Genomic DNA, 19,079 nt, shown 5'->3' on the forward strand with positions numbered 1-19,079 from the left:
ACCGTTGTGCAGGTCAGATATGCAACTATAGGAAACATTTGGTTGAGGTTATTGCTGCCAAAGGAGGGTCAACCAGTTATTAAATACAAGGGTTCACATACTTTGTCCACACTGCACTGTGAATGTTTACATGGTGTGTTCAATAAAAACATGAGAACATATAATTGTTTGTGTGGTATTAGTTTCAGAAGACTGTGTTTGCCTATAGTTGTGACATAGATGAAGGGGTGGTATTCATGTGACCGACGGTCACATGACCTCCTCCAGCCTCCTGACCCCCACTATCCCGATGGTCGGCATGCCGACCAACAGGGACTATTTCCACTCGTGGGTGTCCACGACACCCATAGAGTGGGAATAGAACCCGTGGCGACCGTAGGTCACCACCGAGCCCGCAAGGGGCTTGCTGCACTCGCCTCTCCCCGCCGGGATCCCGGCGTCGGTATGCTGCCGGGATCCCGGCGTCGGTAAGCTGACCGGCGGTCAGGAGACCGCCGGTCAGCCATACTACACCCAGATGAAGATCAGAATACATTTTATGAGCAAATTATGCACAAATCCAGGAAATTCCAAAGGGTTCACATACATTTTCTTGCAACTGTACAACAAAATGGTGACCGGCGCTCAGCATACAAATGTACATGCCCTGGGGCCACTGGCGCATCTATAATGGATACAGTGTGTGCGGTGCACACGGGCCCCTGGGTCCAGAGGGGGCCCACACCGCACACATTTCTTCTATACTTACCTTTCTGGCGTCCATTGGTGACTGTGTGTGTGTGGCCCCTCCTCTCCTGTAGCCGTCACCGCTGCTGCTAGTGCACTGAGCGCAAGAGACTCTGGCACAGTGCCAGAGTCTACAGCACATGCGCAGGACTCTGAAAAAATGGCATGACGGCTACAGGAGAGGAAGGGGCCCACACACAGAATCTGCACACGGGTCCCCTCCTCTCTAGAAACGCAGCTGCCCTCCAAACATCCCCCCAGCCCTCATATAATACTTATTATACTGCATTAGATGTGACTGTGTGTGTGGGTGTGTGTGTGTGTGTGTGTGTATATATATATATATATATATATATATATATATAAATAAATATACCGTTTATACTAGAGTATAAGCCGACTTTTTCAGCACTTTTTTTTGTGCTGAAAAAGCCACCTCAGCTTATACTCGAGTCAGCTTTAGGAGGAACACGGAGAGCGCAGCGCGCGGCTCTCCTGTGTCCCTCCTGCATCTCCGGCGGCAGCGGCGTCTGTGTGGTAAAGGAAGTGCACGCACCGGCACTTTAACACACGCCGGAGACGCAGGAGAGCCGTGCGCTGCGCTCTCCATGTCCTTCCTTCAGAAGACAGCGCGGGAGCGATGGAGGGAAAGTATCTAGCACTGTGGGGCATATCTGGCACATCTGGAACTGTGGGGCATATCTGGCACATCTGGCACTGTGGGGCATATCTAGCACTGTGGGGCATATCTGGCACACCTGGCACTGTGGGGCATATCTGGCACACCTTGCACTGTGGGGCATATCTGGCACACCTTGCACTGTGGGGCATATCTGGCACTGTGGGGCATATCTGGAACATCTGGAACTGTGGGGTATATCTGCCACTGTGGGGCATATCTGGCATATCTGGTACTGTGGGGCATATCTGGCACTATGAGGTCTGTGTACGGGAAGAGCTGCATTTCCCACCCTAGGCTTATACTCGAGTCAATACGTTTTCCCAGGTTTTTGTGGTAAAATTAGGTGCCTCGGCTTATATTCGGGTCGATTTATACTCGAGTATATACGGTAAATGATGTAGAGATAGGCAGCACTCAAACTGGTCTTGTTCAAGTAAAGAAACACACTGCGGCATCAGCGTCAGTTTCTAATGGTTAAGAATTTTAATCCGTCTTTACAGAGGATTAAAATTCCGAAACGATAGAAATGGACGCTGATGCCGCAGTGTGTTTCTTTACTTGAACAAGATCCCTTTGAGTGCCGCCTATCTCTGCAACATACAGTGCATCCGGAAAGTATTCACAGCACTGGATGTTTTCCACATTTTGTTATGTTACAGCCTTATTCCAAAGTGGAATACATTTATTTTTTTTCTCAAAATTCTACACACATTACCCCATAATGACAACATGAAACAAGTTTTTTTGAGATTCTTGCAAATTTCTTTAAAATAAAAACCAAAGAAATCACATGTACATAAGTATTCACATCCTTTGCTCAATACTGTGTTAATGCACCTTTGGCAGCAATTACAACCTCAAGTCTTTTTGAATATGATGTCACAAGCTTGGCACACCTATCTTTGGGGAGTTTCGCCCATTCCACTTTGCGGCACCTCTCAAGCTCCATCAGGTTGGATGGGAAGCGTCAGTGCACAGCCATTTTCAGATCTTTCCAGAGATGTTCAATCGGATTCAAGTCTGGGCTCTGGCTGGGCCACTCAAGGATATTCACAGAGTTGTCCTGAAGCCACTCCTTTGATATCTTGGCTGTGTGCTTAGGTTCGTTGTCCTGCTGAAAGATGAACTGCCGCCCCAGTCTGAGGTCAAGAGCGCACTGGAGCAAGTTTTCATCTAGAATGTCTCTGTATATTGCTGCATTCATCTTTCCATCTATCATGACTAGTCTCCCAGTTCCTGCCACTGAAAAACATCCCACAGTATGATGCTGTCACCACCATGCTTCACTGTAGGGATGGTTTTGGCCTGGTGATGACCTGTGCCTGGTTTCCTCCAAACATGATGCCTGGCATTCATGCCAAAGAGTTCAATCTTTGTCTCATCAGACCAGAGCATTTTGTTTCTCATAATCTGAGAGTCCTTCAGATGCATTTTGGCAAACTCCAGTTGGGCTGCCATGTGCTTTTTATTGAGGAGTGGCTTCCGTCTGGCCACTCTACCATACAGGCCTGATTGGTGGATTGCTGCAAAGATGGTTGTCCTTCTGGAAGGTTCTCCTCTCTCCACAGAGGAATGCTGTAGCTCTGACAGAGTGACCATCGGGTTCTTGGTCACCTCCCTGACTAGGGCCCTTATCACCCGATCGCTCAGTTTAGATGGCCAGCCAGCTCTAGGAAGAGTCCTGGTGGTTCCGAAATTCTTCCATTTACGGATGATTGAGGCCATTGTGCTCATTGGGACCTTCAAAGTAGATATTTTTCTTTACCCTTTCCCAGATTTGTGCCTCGAGACAATCCTGTCTTGAAGGTCTACAGACAATTCCTTTTGACTTCATTCTTGGTTTGTGCTCAGACATGCACTGTCAAGTGTGGGACCTTATATAGACATGTGTGTGCCTTTACAAATCATGTCCAATCAACTGAATTTATCACAGGTGGACTCCAATTAAGCTGTAGGAACATCTCAAGGATGATCAGTGGAAATAGGATGCACCTGAGCTCAATTTTGAGCTTCATGGCAAAGGCTATGAATACTTATGTACATGTGATTTCTTCGTTTTCTATTTTATATAAATTTGCAAAAATCTCAAAAAAACTTTTTTTACATTGTCATTACGGGGTATTGTGTGTAGAACTTTGAGGGAAAAAATTAATTTATTCCATTTAGGAATAAGGCCGTAACATAACAAAATGTGGAAAAAGTGAAGCACTGTGAATACTTTTCGGATGCACTGTGTGTATATGTATATATAATATATATAGTCACTGCCAATGCAGTATCATAAGTTTTATACTATATAAGGGCTGGGGGGGACCTGTGATAATAAGCATTATAAGGGATGGCATTTATATATATATATATATATATATATATATATATATATATATATAGATGAATAGCTGTGTGGCAAACAGCGGCACTCAAAGACTGACAAAGCCAAATGAAAGTAAAGTGCTGGTGCTATTTATTCCATAAAACAGGCTAAGTGTGCCAACGTTTCGGGGCACGCAAGCCCCTTTGTCAAGGTGAGCCAAATACAAGGTGACAAAGGGGCTTTCGTGCCCCGAAACGTTGGAACACTTAGCCTGTTTTATGGAATAAATAGCACCAGCACTTTACTTTCATTTGGCTTTGTCAGTCTTTGAGTGCCGCTGTTTGCCACACAGCTATTCATCTGCATGAATTTTTCCAGAAGGCACCTGAGCAGTTCATTCTATATTCAGGAGAGTGCCGATCCGATACCAGCTGCTATATATATATATATATATATATATAAAATCTATCAGTGTGCCCCCTCCCTAACTGAAGCAGGCCCTCATCTCCAGCAATACTAATAGCAGGCAGGTGCAGCAAATACCTAGTCTTCTGTCTTACTTCTGAGCGTGACCCGAGCCTCCCGACTCTTCTCCCTCGTGAGTGATGTCATGATGCACAATGCGGGAAGAAGGAACCAGCATGCATGCTAGCAGCACCAAACACTGTTGGCAGGCTGTCATCGCTGCGATTAGACACCTGCCTGCCAGAGTCTGACTACAACCATCCAGCGCAGTGCTCTGCCACAAATACCCTCTCTATGAACCTGGTCCATACTTGCCTACCTGACCCTCTACATGAGGGAGAAAATGCTCTGTTCCTGGACTTTCCTGGTAATGTATGATTGCCATCACCTGTGGTGAAACACCTTTCTTATCAATTAACTAGCTCACCACAGGTGATGGCAATCATACATTACCAGGAAAGTCCAGGAACAGAGCATTTTCTCCTTCATGGAGAGGGTCAGGTAGGCAAGTATGACCTGGTCACATCCACCAGGCCCTAGGCAGGTGCATTTGTTACATAGCGCTAAATCCGATGCTGCAATGCATGCTGTGCCACGCTAGGTATCCTGCTTTCTCTGCCTGCCGAGTGACAGCTCAGCTGTTCAATGGTATGTGCAGCAGCAGCCTGCGGCTCTGTGACTGGCTGGAGCGCAGGCTGCAGCTGCACACGCTATTGGACAGCTTAGCTGTCACTCGGCAGGCAGCCCAGCTGCTCTGTGGAGGCTGTGATGGCAGTCAGCAGGGTCAGAGGTGAGCGCAGTGCTGCCGCTGCAGATAAGATCGGTAACATAAGATCTTATCTGTGGCGGGGGGCCCTTTCAGAATGGTGGGGTCTGGGGTACTTAACCCCAGAGCCCCCCCCCCCCTTAATCCGGCTCTGGGCTCCCTCACCAATTGGTGGAGGGATGCTCCCTGAAGGGAATTTAAAATGTCTCTACTTCTAGTGGAACTAGCAACATCAGGAAGATTAAAGATTGTGCAGCATAATGTGTAATGGGCATAACTGTGTGTAATAATGTGTAATGGGCATTACAGTGTGTAATATTGTGTAATTGGCATTACTGCGTATAATAATGTGTAATCAGCATTACGGTGTGTAATAATGTGTAATGAACATTACGGTGTGTAATAATGTGTAATGGGCATTACGGATGTGTAATAATGTGTAATGGGCATTACGGATGTGTAATAATGTGTAATGGGCATTACGTTGTGTAATGTGTAGTGGGTATTATGGTGTGTAATAATGTGTAATGGGCATTACGGATGTGTAATAATGTGTAATGGACATTATGGTGTGTAATAATGTGTAACGGGCATAACGGTGTGTAATAATGTGTAATGGTGCTGCAGATGGGTTTCAATTATCAGCTGGGTGCTCATAAATGAAGTTGCTGTTTGTGCTATACTATACAGGTTGTATGACATAGGTATGTACATTACACTTGTACTTTGTAGTTAAATTGTGTTTAATGTTTTTTCCACAGATATGTCAGCAGAGGAAAATCACAAATTCTGGTCTGGATTCATTGAATTGTATCACGAGAACGAGTACCTGTGGCACGTACAAAGCGCGGACTATGCCAACAGGAGAAAGAGGAATCGGACATGAGAACAGATTATCAGATGCAGTAGAGCCAGGAACAGCGCTGCAGACCTAAATTGGGTAAAGAAGAGGATCGCAAATTTCCAAACAGTGTTTTTGTGGGAGCACAAGAAGTACATGGAATCGCAACGTTCAGGAGCCGGGACGGATGAGGTTTACAAGCCAACACTGTGGTATTATGACCTCATGAAATTCACTTTAGAGCTAGAGCCAAGGATAAGGTCAGGGTGTAATCTGGATCCAGATTCTCCCACTCTTGTGGAAGAGGAGGCATTGGAGAGTCTGGATCTGGTAAGTACACACACATTTACATGGAGTTCATTTTTGTTTTATATTGCATGATATTACACTGGAGCTGGAAGTGGAGCCTTCCATGAGTGAGGCAACTGAAGTGGACGACCCAATTCCACAGCCACGACCCCCGAAACAGCGGAAGTCATCCGGAAACCCATTTCTGCCCCCCCTAGCTCACAACAGTTTTTTACTCACGCCGAGGAGGTTCTTAATAGGCCCCCGGACTTGGAGCAATCGTTTGGCAATTACATTGTGGTAGAATTGTAACTGATGAAGGAGGATCAAAAGAAGATCTACAAGCGTCTGGTTCTTGATGCTACCTCATGCACAAATGACGAATCTCTTGTCGAGGCGTGTGAGTTAACACCACCTGCCAGGCGCTGTCTCCCAAATGTGCCCCCACCCACATCCCCCACCCATTCAGTATGCACCGGGAATCCTTCCTCAACAAATGAGCTGTTTTCCCCCGGGACCCATATAGCCCACCCCCTCCTCCAGTTCCAGCGCGTCCTCCAGTGGTGCCTACTTAGACATGCTTAGTACATAGTCCACTATACTGAGCGATCCTCATTTTTTCAATTTATAAAAAAAAAATTTCAAACCGATTTTTTTTTAATTGTGTTTAAAATATTGCTGTTGCCCTTACCCTAGTCTCTTGCTCCAAGTGACCTGTATTGAGGTCATTCATACCACAGCGTTGGTTTCTGGACCTCATTGTCCCAGACTTCTGATCATTGTGATCTATGCACTTCTTGTGTTCCTTCTAAAAGCACTGTTCAGAAATCTGTAATTTATCTTCTCTCCTCAATGTATGGTGGCAGCACTGATATTCTGTGGGATATGCCTGATTCCTCTACTGCTTACTGTTGGCATAGTCCTTCTAAAAAGGCTCTTGTTCTCCTGATAGAGTCAATGAGTCCAGATCAAAATTGCCGATTTTCTTCTTTTTTTTTTTTTATATAATATTTTTTAGAAAAAAAAATAAGATTTTACTTACCGGTAAATCTATTTCTCGTAGTCTGTAGTGGATGCTGGGGACTCCGTAAGGACCATGGGGAATAGACGGGCTCCGCAGGAGACTGGGCATTTTAAGAAATAATTTGGATACTGGTGTGCACTGGCTCCTCCCTCTATGTCCCTCCTCCAGACCTCAGTTAAGAAAACTGTGATCGGAAGAGCAGACAGTACAAGGAAAGGATTTTGGAATCCAGGGCACGACTCATCCAGCCACACCAATCACACCGTATCACTTGTGATAAACTTACCCAGTTAACAGTATGAACAACAATAGAGCATCAGAACAACCCTGATGCAACTATAACATAACCCTTATGTAAGCAATAACTATATACAAGTATTGCAGAAGAAGTCCGCACTTGGGACGGGTGCCCAGCATCCACTACGGACTACGAGAAATAGATTTACCGGTAAGTAAAATCTTATTTTCTCTAACGTCCTAGTGGATGCTGGGGACTCTGTAAGGACCATGGGGATTATACCAAAGCTCCCAAACGGGCGGGAGAGTGCGGATGACTCTGCAGCACCGAATGAGCAAACTCAAGGTCCTCTTCAGCCAGGGTATCAAACTTGTAGAACTTTGCAAAAGTGTTTGACCCTGACCAAGTAGCCGCTCGGCAAAGCTGTAATGCCGAGACCCCTCGGGCAGCCGCCCAAGAAAAGCCCACCTTCCTTGTGGAATGGGCCTTTACTGATTTAGGCTGCGGCAATCCAGCCGCAGAATGAGCCTGCTGAATCGTGTTACAGATCCAGCGAGCAATCGTCTGCTTTGAAGCAGGAGCACCCAGGTTGTTGGATGCATACAGGATAAACAGCGACTCAGTTTTCCTGACCCTAGCCGTTCTGGCTACATAAATCTTCAAAGCCCTGACCACGTCTAGTAACTCGGAGTCCTCCAAGTCACGAGTGGCCACAGGCACCACAATAGGCTGGTTCATATGAAAAGATGACACCACCTTTGGCAGAAATTGTGGACGGGTCCGCAATTCCGCTCTGTCCATATGGAAAACCAGATAGGGGCTTTTATGTGACAAAGCCGCTAATTCTGACACACGCCTCGCCGAGGCCAAGGCTAACAGCATGACCACCTTCCACGTGAGAAATTTTAACTCCACGGTTTTAAGTGGTTCAAACCAATGTGACTTCAAGAAACTTACCACGTTAAGATCCCAAGGTGCCACTGGGGGCACAAAAGGTGGCTGAATATGAAGCACTCCCTTTACAAATGTCTGAACTTCAGGCAGCGAAGCCAGTTCTTTTTGAAAGAAAATAGACAGGGCTGAAATTTGGACCTTAATGGAACCCAATTTCAGGCCCAACGACACTCCCGACTGTAGGAAGTGAAGGAAATGGCCCAGCTGGAATTCCTCCGTGGGGGCCTTCCTATTTTCACACCACGCAACATATTTGCGCCATATACGGTGATAATGTTTTGCCGTGATGTCCTTCCTAGTCTTTATCAGCGTAGGAATTACCTCATCCGGAATGCCTTTTTCTGCTAAGATTCGGCATTCAACCGCCATGCCGTCAAACGCAGCCGCGGTAAGTCTTGGAACAGACAGGGCCCCTGTTGCAACAAGTCCTGTCTTAGAGGCAGAGGCCACGGGTCCTCTGTGAGCATCTCTTGCAGATCTGGATACCAAGTTCTTCTTGGCCAATCCGGAACAATGAGTATTGTTCTCACTCCTCTTTTTCTTATAATTCTCAGCACCTTGGGTATGAGAGGAAGAGGAGGGAAGACATAAACTGACTGGAAAACCCACGGTGTCACCAGTGCGTCTAGAGCTATCGCCTGAGGGTCTCTTGACCTGGCGCAATACTTCTGTAGTTTTTTGTTGAGGCGGGACGCCATCATGTCCACCTGTGGCAGTTCCCACTGACTCACAATCTGCGTGAAGACTTCTTGATGAAGTCCCCACTCTCCCGGGTGGAGGTCGTGCCTGCTGAGGAAGTCTGCTTTCCAGTTGTCCACTCCCGGGATGAACACTGCCGACAGTGCTCTCACATGATCCTCCGCCCAGTGAAGAATTCTGGCGGCTTCCGCCATTACCGCCCTGCTCCTTGTGCCGCCTTGGCGGTTTACATGAGCCACTGCGGTGATGTTGTCTGACTGAATCAGCACTGATTTGTCGCGAAGCAGGTTTTCCGCTTGACGCAGGGTGTTGTATATGGCCCTTAGTTCCAGGATATTGATGTGGAGGCAAGTCTCCTGACTTGACCACAGACCTTGGAAATTTCTTCCCTGTGTGACTGCCTCCCCACCCTCGGAGGCTTGCATCCGTGGTCACCAGGACCCAGTCCTGAATGCCGAATCTGCGGCCCTCTAGAAGGTGAGCACTCTGCAGCCACTACAGGAGCGACACCCTTGCCCTGGGGGATAGGGTGATCAGCCGATGCATCTGTAGATGTGATCCGGACCATTTGTCCAACAGATCCCATTGAAAGGTCGTCGCATGGAACATGCCGAAGGGAATGGCCTCGTATGATGCCACCATCTTTCCCAGGACTCGCGTGCAAAGATGCACCGACACCTGTTTTGGTTTCAATAGGCATCTGACCAATGTCATGAGCTCCTGAGCCTTCTCCATCGGGAGATAAACCCTCTTCTGGTCTGTGTCCAGAATCATGCCCAGGAAGGGCAGACGAGTCGTAGGGATCAACTGCGACTTTGGGATATTCAGAACCCAGCCGTGCTGTTGTAACACATCCCGAGAGCGTGCTACGCTGATCAGCAACTGCTCCCTGGACCTCGCCTTTATGAGGAGATCGTCCAAGTACGGGATAATTGTGACTCCTTGCTTTCGCAGGATCACCATCATCTCCGCCATTACCTTGGTAAATATTCTCGGTGCCGTGGAGAGATTGGTAATGACAATCTTGTACCACAAATCTGAGGTACGTCTGATGAGGTGGATAAATGGGGACATGTAGGTATGCATCCTTTATGTCCAGAGGCACCATAAAATCCCCCCCTTCCAGGCTTGCGATGACCGCTCTGAGCGATTCCATCTTGAACTTGAACCTTTTCAGGTATATGTTCAGGGATTTTAAATTTAATATTGGTCTGACCGAACCGTCCGGTTTCGGTACCACAAACATGGTCGAATAATACCCCTTCCCCTGCTGAGGGATGGGAACCTTGACCACCACCTGCTGAAGATACAATTTTTGAATTGCAGCTAACACTATTTCCCTCTCTAAGGGGGAAGCTGGCAGGGCCGACTTTAGGTAACGGTGAGGGGGCATCTCCTCGAATTCCAGCTTGTATCCCTGAGACACAATCTCTATTGCCCAGGGATCCACCTGGGAGTGAACCAATTTGTGGCTGAAATTTCGGAGACGCGCCCCCACCGGGCCTAGCTCCGCCTGTGGAGCCCCAGCGTCATGCGGTGGATTTAGTTGAAGCCGGGGAGGACTTCTGTTCCTGGGAACTAGCTGTGTTGTGCAGCTTCTTTCCTCTACCCCTGCCTCTGGCAAGAAAGGACGCACCTCGTATTTTCTTGCCTTTTTGTGAACGAAAGGACTGCATTTGGTAATACGGTGCTTTCTTAGGTTGCGAGGGAACATATGGCAAAAAATTTGACTTTCCAACCGTGGCTGTGGAGACCAGATCCGATAGACTCTCCCCAAACAACTCCTCCCCCTTATAAGGTAAAACCTCCATGTGCCTTTTCGAGTCGGCATCACCTGTCCACTGCCGAGTCCAAAGGACCCTTCTGGCAGAAATCGACATTGCATTTATTCTAGAGCCCAGTAGGCTAATGTCTCTTTGAGCATCTCTCATATATAGGACAGCGTCTTTTATGTGCCCCAGGGTCAATAATATAGTATCTTTGTCCAAGGTATCGATTTCCTCAGATAAGGTATCCGTCCATGCTGCTACAGCACTACACACCCAGGCCGACGCAATTGCCGGCCTTAGTAAGGTACCTGAATGTGTATAAATGGACTTCAGGGTACCCTCCTGCTTTCTATCTGCAGCATCTTTTAGGGTGGCCGTATCCTGTGACGGCAGGGCTACCCTCTTGGATAAGCGTGTCAGAGCTTTATCCACCCTGGGAGAGGATTCTCAGCGTAACCTGTCTGTTGGCGGGAAAGGATACGCCCTTAGCAACCGCTTGGAAATCTCTTATCCGGAGATTCCCAAGCCTTTTCATATAACTCATTTAGCTCATGTGAAGGGGGAAAGGTCACCTCTTGCCTTTTTTCCCCATACATATGAACCATCTTGTCTGGGACTGGGGTTTCCTCTGTGATGTGCAACACATCCCTTATTGCTATAATCATATAACGGATGGCTTTAGCCATTTTAGGCTGTAATTTTGCATCATCGCACTCAACACTGAATTCTGAGTCCGTGTCGGTATCTGTGTCAACAATTTGGGATAGTGGGCGCTTTTGAGACCCTGACTGTCTCTGCGACACAGGATCAGGCATGGGCTGTGACCCCGACTGTCCTAAGGTTTCAGCTTTATCCAATCTTTTATGCAAGGAATTAACATTTTCATTTAAAACCTTCCACATATCCATCCAATCAGGTGTCGGCGCCGTCGGCGGAGACACCTCTGTCAACAGCTCCCGCTCTGTTTCCACATAGCCTTCCTCGTCAAACATGTCAACACACTCGTACCGACACACCACACACACAGGGGATGCTCTTTCTGAAGACAGTTCCCCCACAAGGCCCTTAGGAGAGACAGAGAGAGAGTATGCCAGCACACACCCCAGCGCTATATGTCCCTGGAATCACACAGTAACTTAGTGTTAACCCAGTAGCTGCTGTATAATATGTTTTTGCGCCCAATTTATGTGCCCCCCCCCTCTCTTTTCACCCTCTTCTACCGTGATTCTGCAGGGGAGAGCCTGGGGAGCTTCCTCTCAGCGGAGCTGTGGAGAGAAAATGGCGCTGGTGAGTGCTGAGGAAGAAGCCCCGCCCGCTCAGCGGTGGGCTTCTGTCTTGCGTTTCTGTGTAAAATAATGGTGGGGGCTCATGCATATATACAGTGCCCAACTGTATATATGCCTCTTTTATGCCAAGATGTCTCTAATTACTGCCCAGGGCACCCCACCCCTGCACCCTACAGTGACCGGAGTGTGTGGGATCGTGTGGGCGCAATGGCGCACAGCTGCAGTGCTGTGCGCTACCTTAGAATGAAGACTGATGTCTTCTGCCACCGATTTCAATGTCTTCTATCTTCTGACACCGTCTTCTGGCTCTGTGAGGGGGACGGCGGCGCGGTTCCGAGATCAAACGACAAAGGGTGAGATCCTGTGTACGATCCCTCTGGAGCTAATGGTGTCCAGTAGCCTAAGAAGCAAGACCTATCTGCAGAGAGTAGGGTTGCTTCTCTCCCCTCAGTCCCACATAGCAGAGAGTCTGTTGCCAGCAGAAGCTCTCTGAAAATAAAAAAACTACCAAAATACTTTCTAATAGCAAGCTCAGGAGAGCTCACTAAAAAGCACCCAGCTCGGCCGGGCACAGATTCTAACTGAGGTCTGGAGGAGGGACATAGAGGGAGGAGCCAGTGCACACCAGTATCCAAATTCTTTCTTAGAGTGCCCAGTCTCCTGCGGAGCCCGTCTATTCCCCATGGTCCTTACGGAGTCCCCAGCATCCACTAGGATGTTAGAGAAAATGTGTTGTGTTTTTCTTGTTTAATTAATGGTTGTTAATGCAAATGTAATTTTTTGAAACATACTTTTGTAAAAATCATGGTCAGCCAGATGTTATGAAGCCAATGTATCAATATTTGCCGCTGATCCCCCTAAAACAACTGCACCTCCCAAATGCAAGTAGAAGGGACTGCAGCAGGTATCTCCCATACCTTCATACATGTACATCTCCAGGCAGGGGTCAGGGAATTATTTTTTTTTTTTTTTAAATACAACCCTAATTCACCTACAACTAAAAAAAAAAAAAAAAAACCTTTGAACAGATATAGGGGTATATGCAATTAGCGGCGAATCGCGGCAAATTTTCGTTTTTTAATTCAACACAATTCGACCAACCAATTTCGGAAAGTGGTTGCAGAAATTCACCATATTCAATGGAAAACGGATTCGACAGTCCCGCGGGCGAAAAACGGCCGATTAGGCGGATTTTGCTGCGATTTAAAAAAAAAAACGGGAAAAACTGTAAAAAACCCGGAAAAAAAATTGCGTGGGGTCCCCCCTCCAAAGCATAACCAGCCTCGGGCTCTTCGAGCCGGTCCTGGTTCTAAAAATCCGGGGGGAAAATGGACAGGGGATCCCCCGCATTTTTAAAACCAGCACCGGGCTCTGCGCCTGGTGCAAAAAATACGGGGGACAAAAAGAGTAGGGGTCTAGTTGGATATTTAATGCCACGGCCGCAGGGCACTGTATAAAAGTGACCCCCGGCTGTGGCATTATCTGTCCAGCTAGTGGAGCCCGATGCTGGTGTAAAAAATACGGGGGACCCCTACTCTTTTTTGTCCCCCATATTTTTTGCACCAGCACCAGAGCCCGGTGCTGGTTTTAAAAATACGGGGGTTCCCCTGTCCAATTTCCCCCCGGATTTTTAGAACCAGGACCAGCTCAAAGAGCCCGAGGCTGGTTATGCTTTGGAGGGGGGACCCCACGCCATTTTTTTCGGGATTTTACCATTCCATCTATAAAAAAAAAAAATTATTTTTAAAAATATATAAATAATACTTGTGCCTCCAAAAAAGACAAACCAAGTAGCTAATACCTTCTAATATAAATAGATATGCTATTACCAACAAAAAAAACATGTTTTTTTTATTGGTTTCACCCTCCAAAGTGTGGCGGATTGAAAAAGACGAATATACTGTCTAAAAGCACTGTTGTCGAATTTCCAAACTTTAATTGAATATACTTTGGTCGAATTGCAGCATTTGTATCATTGCAAAAAAGTCGAATTTGTCAAAAGTCGAATTTCAAAAAGTCTAATTTTTAAAGTCTGTTTTTTGGGAGAAAAGTACTGAATTGCATTGGCGATTTTTTTTGGGGGGCGAAAAAGTGCAGTTTTTCCCCAATTTCGGGAATTCGCCGCTAATTGCATATACCCCATAATTAATTTAAAGTACACACACACACGGGAATATGGAAATCACATGATGTAATTGCAGCTTCCCGACAGGCCACTGCCCCCACTCCACATAAATACACTGATATAAAATGTCTGCCACTATTTATTTACACAGAGCCACCCCTGTAATGTCACCCCACTATTCTAATGAGCTGTCAAAGTCAGACATAGCCAAAATCACAAGTACATACAGTCATTATTGGTGGTTCTGGGCTACAGCCAGTTCAAGGGAAATCGCACAGTCACAATGGCAGCGTGTGTACCCACCTTTACACACCAGAGATATTTATACACAGCAACACTGATATTATGTGGACACAAAAGTAACAATACAAGTGACACATTAACAGGAAATTGTTTCTGTCACCATAGCGACAATTATCTGATAATAAGATAATACACAGACAAATAAAGAGACTCAACGGAAATCTTTTGTTTTTAAACAACTTTATTTCATATCTTTAATACACATATTTTTGTCTATCTATATTTTAAACTTAAAAAATACTTTACTCTGCACAACATGGATAAAATATCCTTTAAAGCACAGAAACAATTTGTTATGTTTTAGTATTGCAGGTAAGTAAAACAGATACATATCAGGAGAGCCAAAAGCCTATGGGGGTCATTCAGACCCAGCCGCAATAGCGGCCCGCAGTAGTTTGCCGGTGGTGGCCAAATGCACATGCGCAGCAGCCGCGCGGACACACACATTGCTGTCAGATCCCTGAGGGGAGAACGCGGGCGGGCCGGGACCATTTTCCGGGGGGCTGCGTGATGTCACATCTGCATTCATATCTGATTAACCCCCTATAAGCTTCCAGAGTGCACCTCATATCTCATCTTTTCCAAGTTACTACAAATGATATGAGATCGGTAGCAGCACTACTTTCAGGATTATTACACAGAACACACATAAAGGCTGACACAGCAAATAACAAATTATCACATACAAGGGATTAACTAGAAATAAGGAAGCATAATCATCATTAAATCTAATTATCAACTGGTTCTGTGCGGGACCCATACACCTCTTTATTGCCTCCAGCAGCCCCTGGTACTGCACTGCGCCAACTGCCCTGTCTCCCCCTCTGACACCTCAGCACTGCTTGGGAACAAGATTACCCACAGACACTGCCTCCAGCAGCCCCGCTACTGTACTACTGCCACCCACCCTGTCTCCCCCACTACTGCCATCCGTCCTGTCTCCCCCCACTACTGCTACCACCTTGTCTCTCCCCACTACTGCCACCCACCCTGTCTCCCCCAACGTCTGCCACCCACCCGTCCTCCCCCTACTGCCACCCGCCCAGTCTTCCCCACTTCTGCCACCCACCCTGCCCCCCCCCACTACTGCCACCCACCCTGTCTTCCCCCACTACTGCCACCCGCCCAGTCTCCCCCCCCCACTTCTGCTACCCTCCGTCTCCCCCTCTGACACCTTAGTGCTGCTTGTGGATAAGATTGCTCACACAGACACTGCTTCCTGCCACTGCCCTGTCTTCCCTCTGTCACCTCAATGCTGATTGGGGACAATAGTACCCAGACAGTGCCTCCGGCAGCCCCTGCTGCAGCAATAGTGCCACCCACCCTGTCTCCCCCCTGACATCTCAGCACTGCTTGGGGTTTCTTGGTACTGCTGGTAACAGTCCTTCACCTGCAGATGGAAGAAAGCAAGCAGGGCAGTAAGGAGGCAGAAGCTGCTTCTGGTACCATGGACTCTCGTCATGTAGGGCTGGGAGAGTCAGTAAGCAGATTATGTAGTAGAGTCACCATCTTACAGGCAGCCGGTGGAGGGAGCAGAGAATGGGTGTTATGTGGCAGGAACGGGCTGATTAGGTAACAGCCTGGCTGCTGCATTCTGTACAAGCCACAAGTGGTGCAATTCTTTTGCTGGGAGACCCAGGTAGAGGATATTACAGTGGTCTATGTGATTATACAAATGCATGTATGACTGTAGGTGATTCTTCGGAGGGAAATAAGTGCTTGAGTCTGGCTATGTTCCTCAGATGAGGATCTGATTGTGGCTGATATCTGATGTCTAAGTGTCACTCCACCATCCAGGACACCAATATTCCGCTCAACTCTGAACCCACAAGTGTAAGTCTGGTTGGTAGGCAAAGCTGAGCTGTAGCCCCACCCTTTGTTGGTGAGCTTCTATCATAGGGATCTGTTTCACCAGGACTGAGTCACCCACACCTGGAGCTCAGCTACACATTTAGGATTGGTATTGGGTTCTCACTACCCAGAGCAAAAGACAGGTCATCGGCATAGCAGTGGTAAACGAGGATATGACATCAGATTGATTCACCCAGTGGTAGCATGTATATTGCAAAAGCATGGGAGATAGGATAAGAACCTTAAAGAACGTTACATGGCAATGATAAGTATACTCCAGAAGAATAAAATGATGTCTATTGTGTGCAACAAGAGATGATTTATTTCTCAGAACTTGGAAATGGCCTCTCACCTGTGTGACTTCTCTGATGTGTAACAAGTTTTAATTTACGTGTAAAACATTTCCCACACTCAGAGCAAGAAAATGGCTTACCTGTGTGACTTCTCTGATGTCTAACAAGATCTGATTTGTTTGCAAAACATTTCCCACACTCAGAGCAAGAAAATGGCTTCTCACCTGTGTGACGTCTCTGATGTGTAACAAGATTTGATTTCAAGGTAAAACATTTCCCGCACTCAGAGCAAGAAAATGGATTCTCACCTGTGTGACTTCTATGATGTGTAACAAGATGTGATTTGAATGCAAAACATTTCCCACACTCAGAACATGGAAATGGATTCTCACCTGTATGACTTCTCTGATGTGTAATAAGTTGTGATCTCCAGGTAAAACAACTCCCACACTCAGAACAAGAAAATGGCTTCTCACCTGTGTGACTTCTCTGATGTGTAACAAGAGCTGATTTGTATGTAAAACATTTCCCACACTCAGAACATGGAAATGGGTTCTCACCTGTGTGACTTCTCTGATGTGTAATAAGTTGTGATTTCCAGGTAAAACATTTCCCACACTCAGAACAAGAAAATGGCTTCTCACCTGTGTGACTTCTCTGATGTATAACAAGAGCTGATTTGTATGTAAAACATTTCCCACATTCAGAACATGGAAATGGCTTCTCACCTGTGTGACTTCTCTGATGTGTAACAAGATTTGATTTCAGGGTAAAACATTTCCCACACTCAGAGCAAGAAAATGGCTTCTCACCTGTGTGACTTCTCTGATGTTTAACAATATCTGATTTGTATGAAAAACATTTCCCACACTCAGAACATGGAAATGGCCTCTCATCTGCCTTAGCTGGTTGATGGGTAATAAGGTTTGTGTTCTGTGTAAAACATTTGGCATCTATAGAACAGGGAAACACTGTATCTACTGTCAGAGCTGTAACAGATGCTCCAATATCAGAGTGATCAGGAGAACATTTCCCAGGATCAGAGGGAACAGCTGATAGAGATGTATGTATAATTGGGGTAATGGGATTAGCTCCTGGAGAATCCTGTCTACTGTCATTATCTTTTATTTCACAATCCGGGGATAACATTAGATGTCCTTCTGAGATATTCCTGCTTGTGTGTCCATCTGCTGGAAATAAAATAAATTATAGAAATTTGAAATTTTCTGTAACAAAATTAATCTTGTAAATAGGAGTAGACGACTCTCTGGGACACTTGATTGTAAATGTGTGTGTATAATAAAACATCATTTTTAATGAAGGCTTTATAATATTGTGTCTCAGACTATCATTGTGTCCACCCTCCTGAGAACACTCACAATAACAAATGTAATATTATAATAAGACTTATATATAGCTCTCTCTTGTACTGGTAACTAACCATAAAGTATAATGGAGATGTAGTCACTCAAGTTCTATGTCAGTACCAATGTAAAACAATGGATGGGGAACATATCATATGAATTGGAGATTCTAAATGAACAATAATATCAGTCATATGAGCTGATGGATCAGAGAAATGTCTCCTAACGTTACTCCTGGAAGCATTGGTAAGGTAGCATTCCTTTATGTGTGTGCTCATACGCTGGTAAGCCTGTACATGTGTTACTCACCCTTATATAAGGTATATTGCTATAACAGTGTAGGTGTGAAACAAAGTATTTAACATGCAATACACCAATCATCATCTGCTAAGTTATAATCCACTGTTACACCCCCATCATTAGAGTCTTACCTCTATACTCTCAATAGTAATAAGGATGATGTGTGTACGGTAAGTATGATACAGAAAATTGCATATCAGAATCTATACAGCTGCCTCCATACTTCTGCTTCTCATGTGTGTGCTACTGACAGCAGTGAACATCTGAGTGAGAGTGCAGGGAAAACAGCAGAGTCTGATGAGTAAGAGATTGGATCTGCCTTTGCAGGGATGTACCAAACCTGTCACCCCTGTAAGTATATAAAATATTAAAAAGGGGCGTGGCCTGAGTCCATCAAGATGTGCTGTCTGGAGCTCTCCTCACTAAGTGGCTTCTTATCTACCCTACCTGATAACTCTCAGCCGCCACTGGGACCAAGACCCAATCTATTAAGTCCCCCCCTCCTACTGCCCTAAAGCAGCTCACTCCGGGCACCGTTCACTGCCGCAGCCTAGTGATGCCGCTGAAGCCACGGGCTGTATTCTGGGGCTAAGTGCGCCCAGTCTTTCCTGCACGCTCCGGACACCTGACTTGGAGGCGCTTTTAGCTCAGGCGGGAGCACTTGCTCTCCCGCTCACACAGGTGCACAGCTCCCGCTACTGCTGGGGACAGAACGGGCTGCCCACAGTCACCGGAGCATGGCAATGATATTGGGAAGTGAGGTGGCTGCCATTTTGGATCCTGGTGCTCGG

At 46.4% G+C, this 19,079-nt stretch overlaps 1 protein-coding gene across 1 annotated transcript in view; it reads right to left on the minus strand.

Annotated features, from left to right (window-relative positions):
* LOC134983641 (zinc finger protein 665-like) overlaps positions 1-19,079 on the minus strand; it is a 201,967-nt gene that overhangs the window by 120,291 nt on the left and 62,597 nt on the right. The window contains exon 7 of the mRNA XM_063949324.1: positions 16,765-17,814. Within this exon, the coding sequence (XP_063805394.1) occupies positions 16,765-17,814 (1,050 nt within the window). The remainder of the gene's footprint in view (positions 1-16,764; positions 17,815-19,079) is intronic.

This window comes from Pseudophryne corroboree, assembly GCF_028390025.1.
Source record: "Pseudophryne corroboree isolate aPseCor3 chromosome 3 unlocalized genomic scaffold, aPseCor3.hap2 SUPER_3_unloc_2, whole genome shotgun sequence".
NCBI lineage: Eukaryota > Metazoa > Chordata > Amphibia > Anura > Myobatrachidae > Pseudophryne > Pseudophryne corroboree.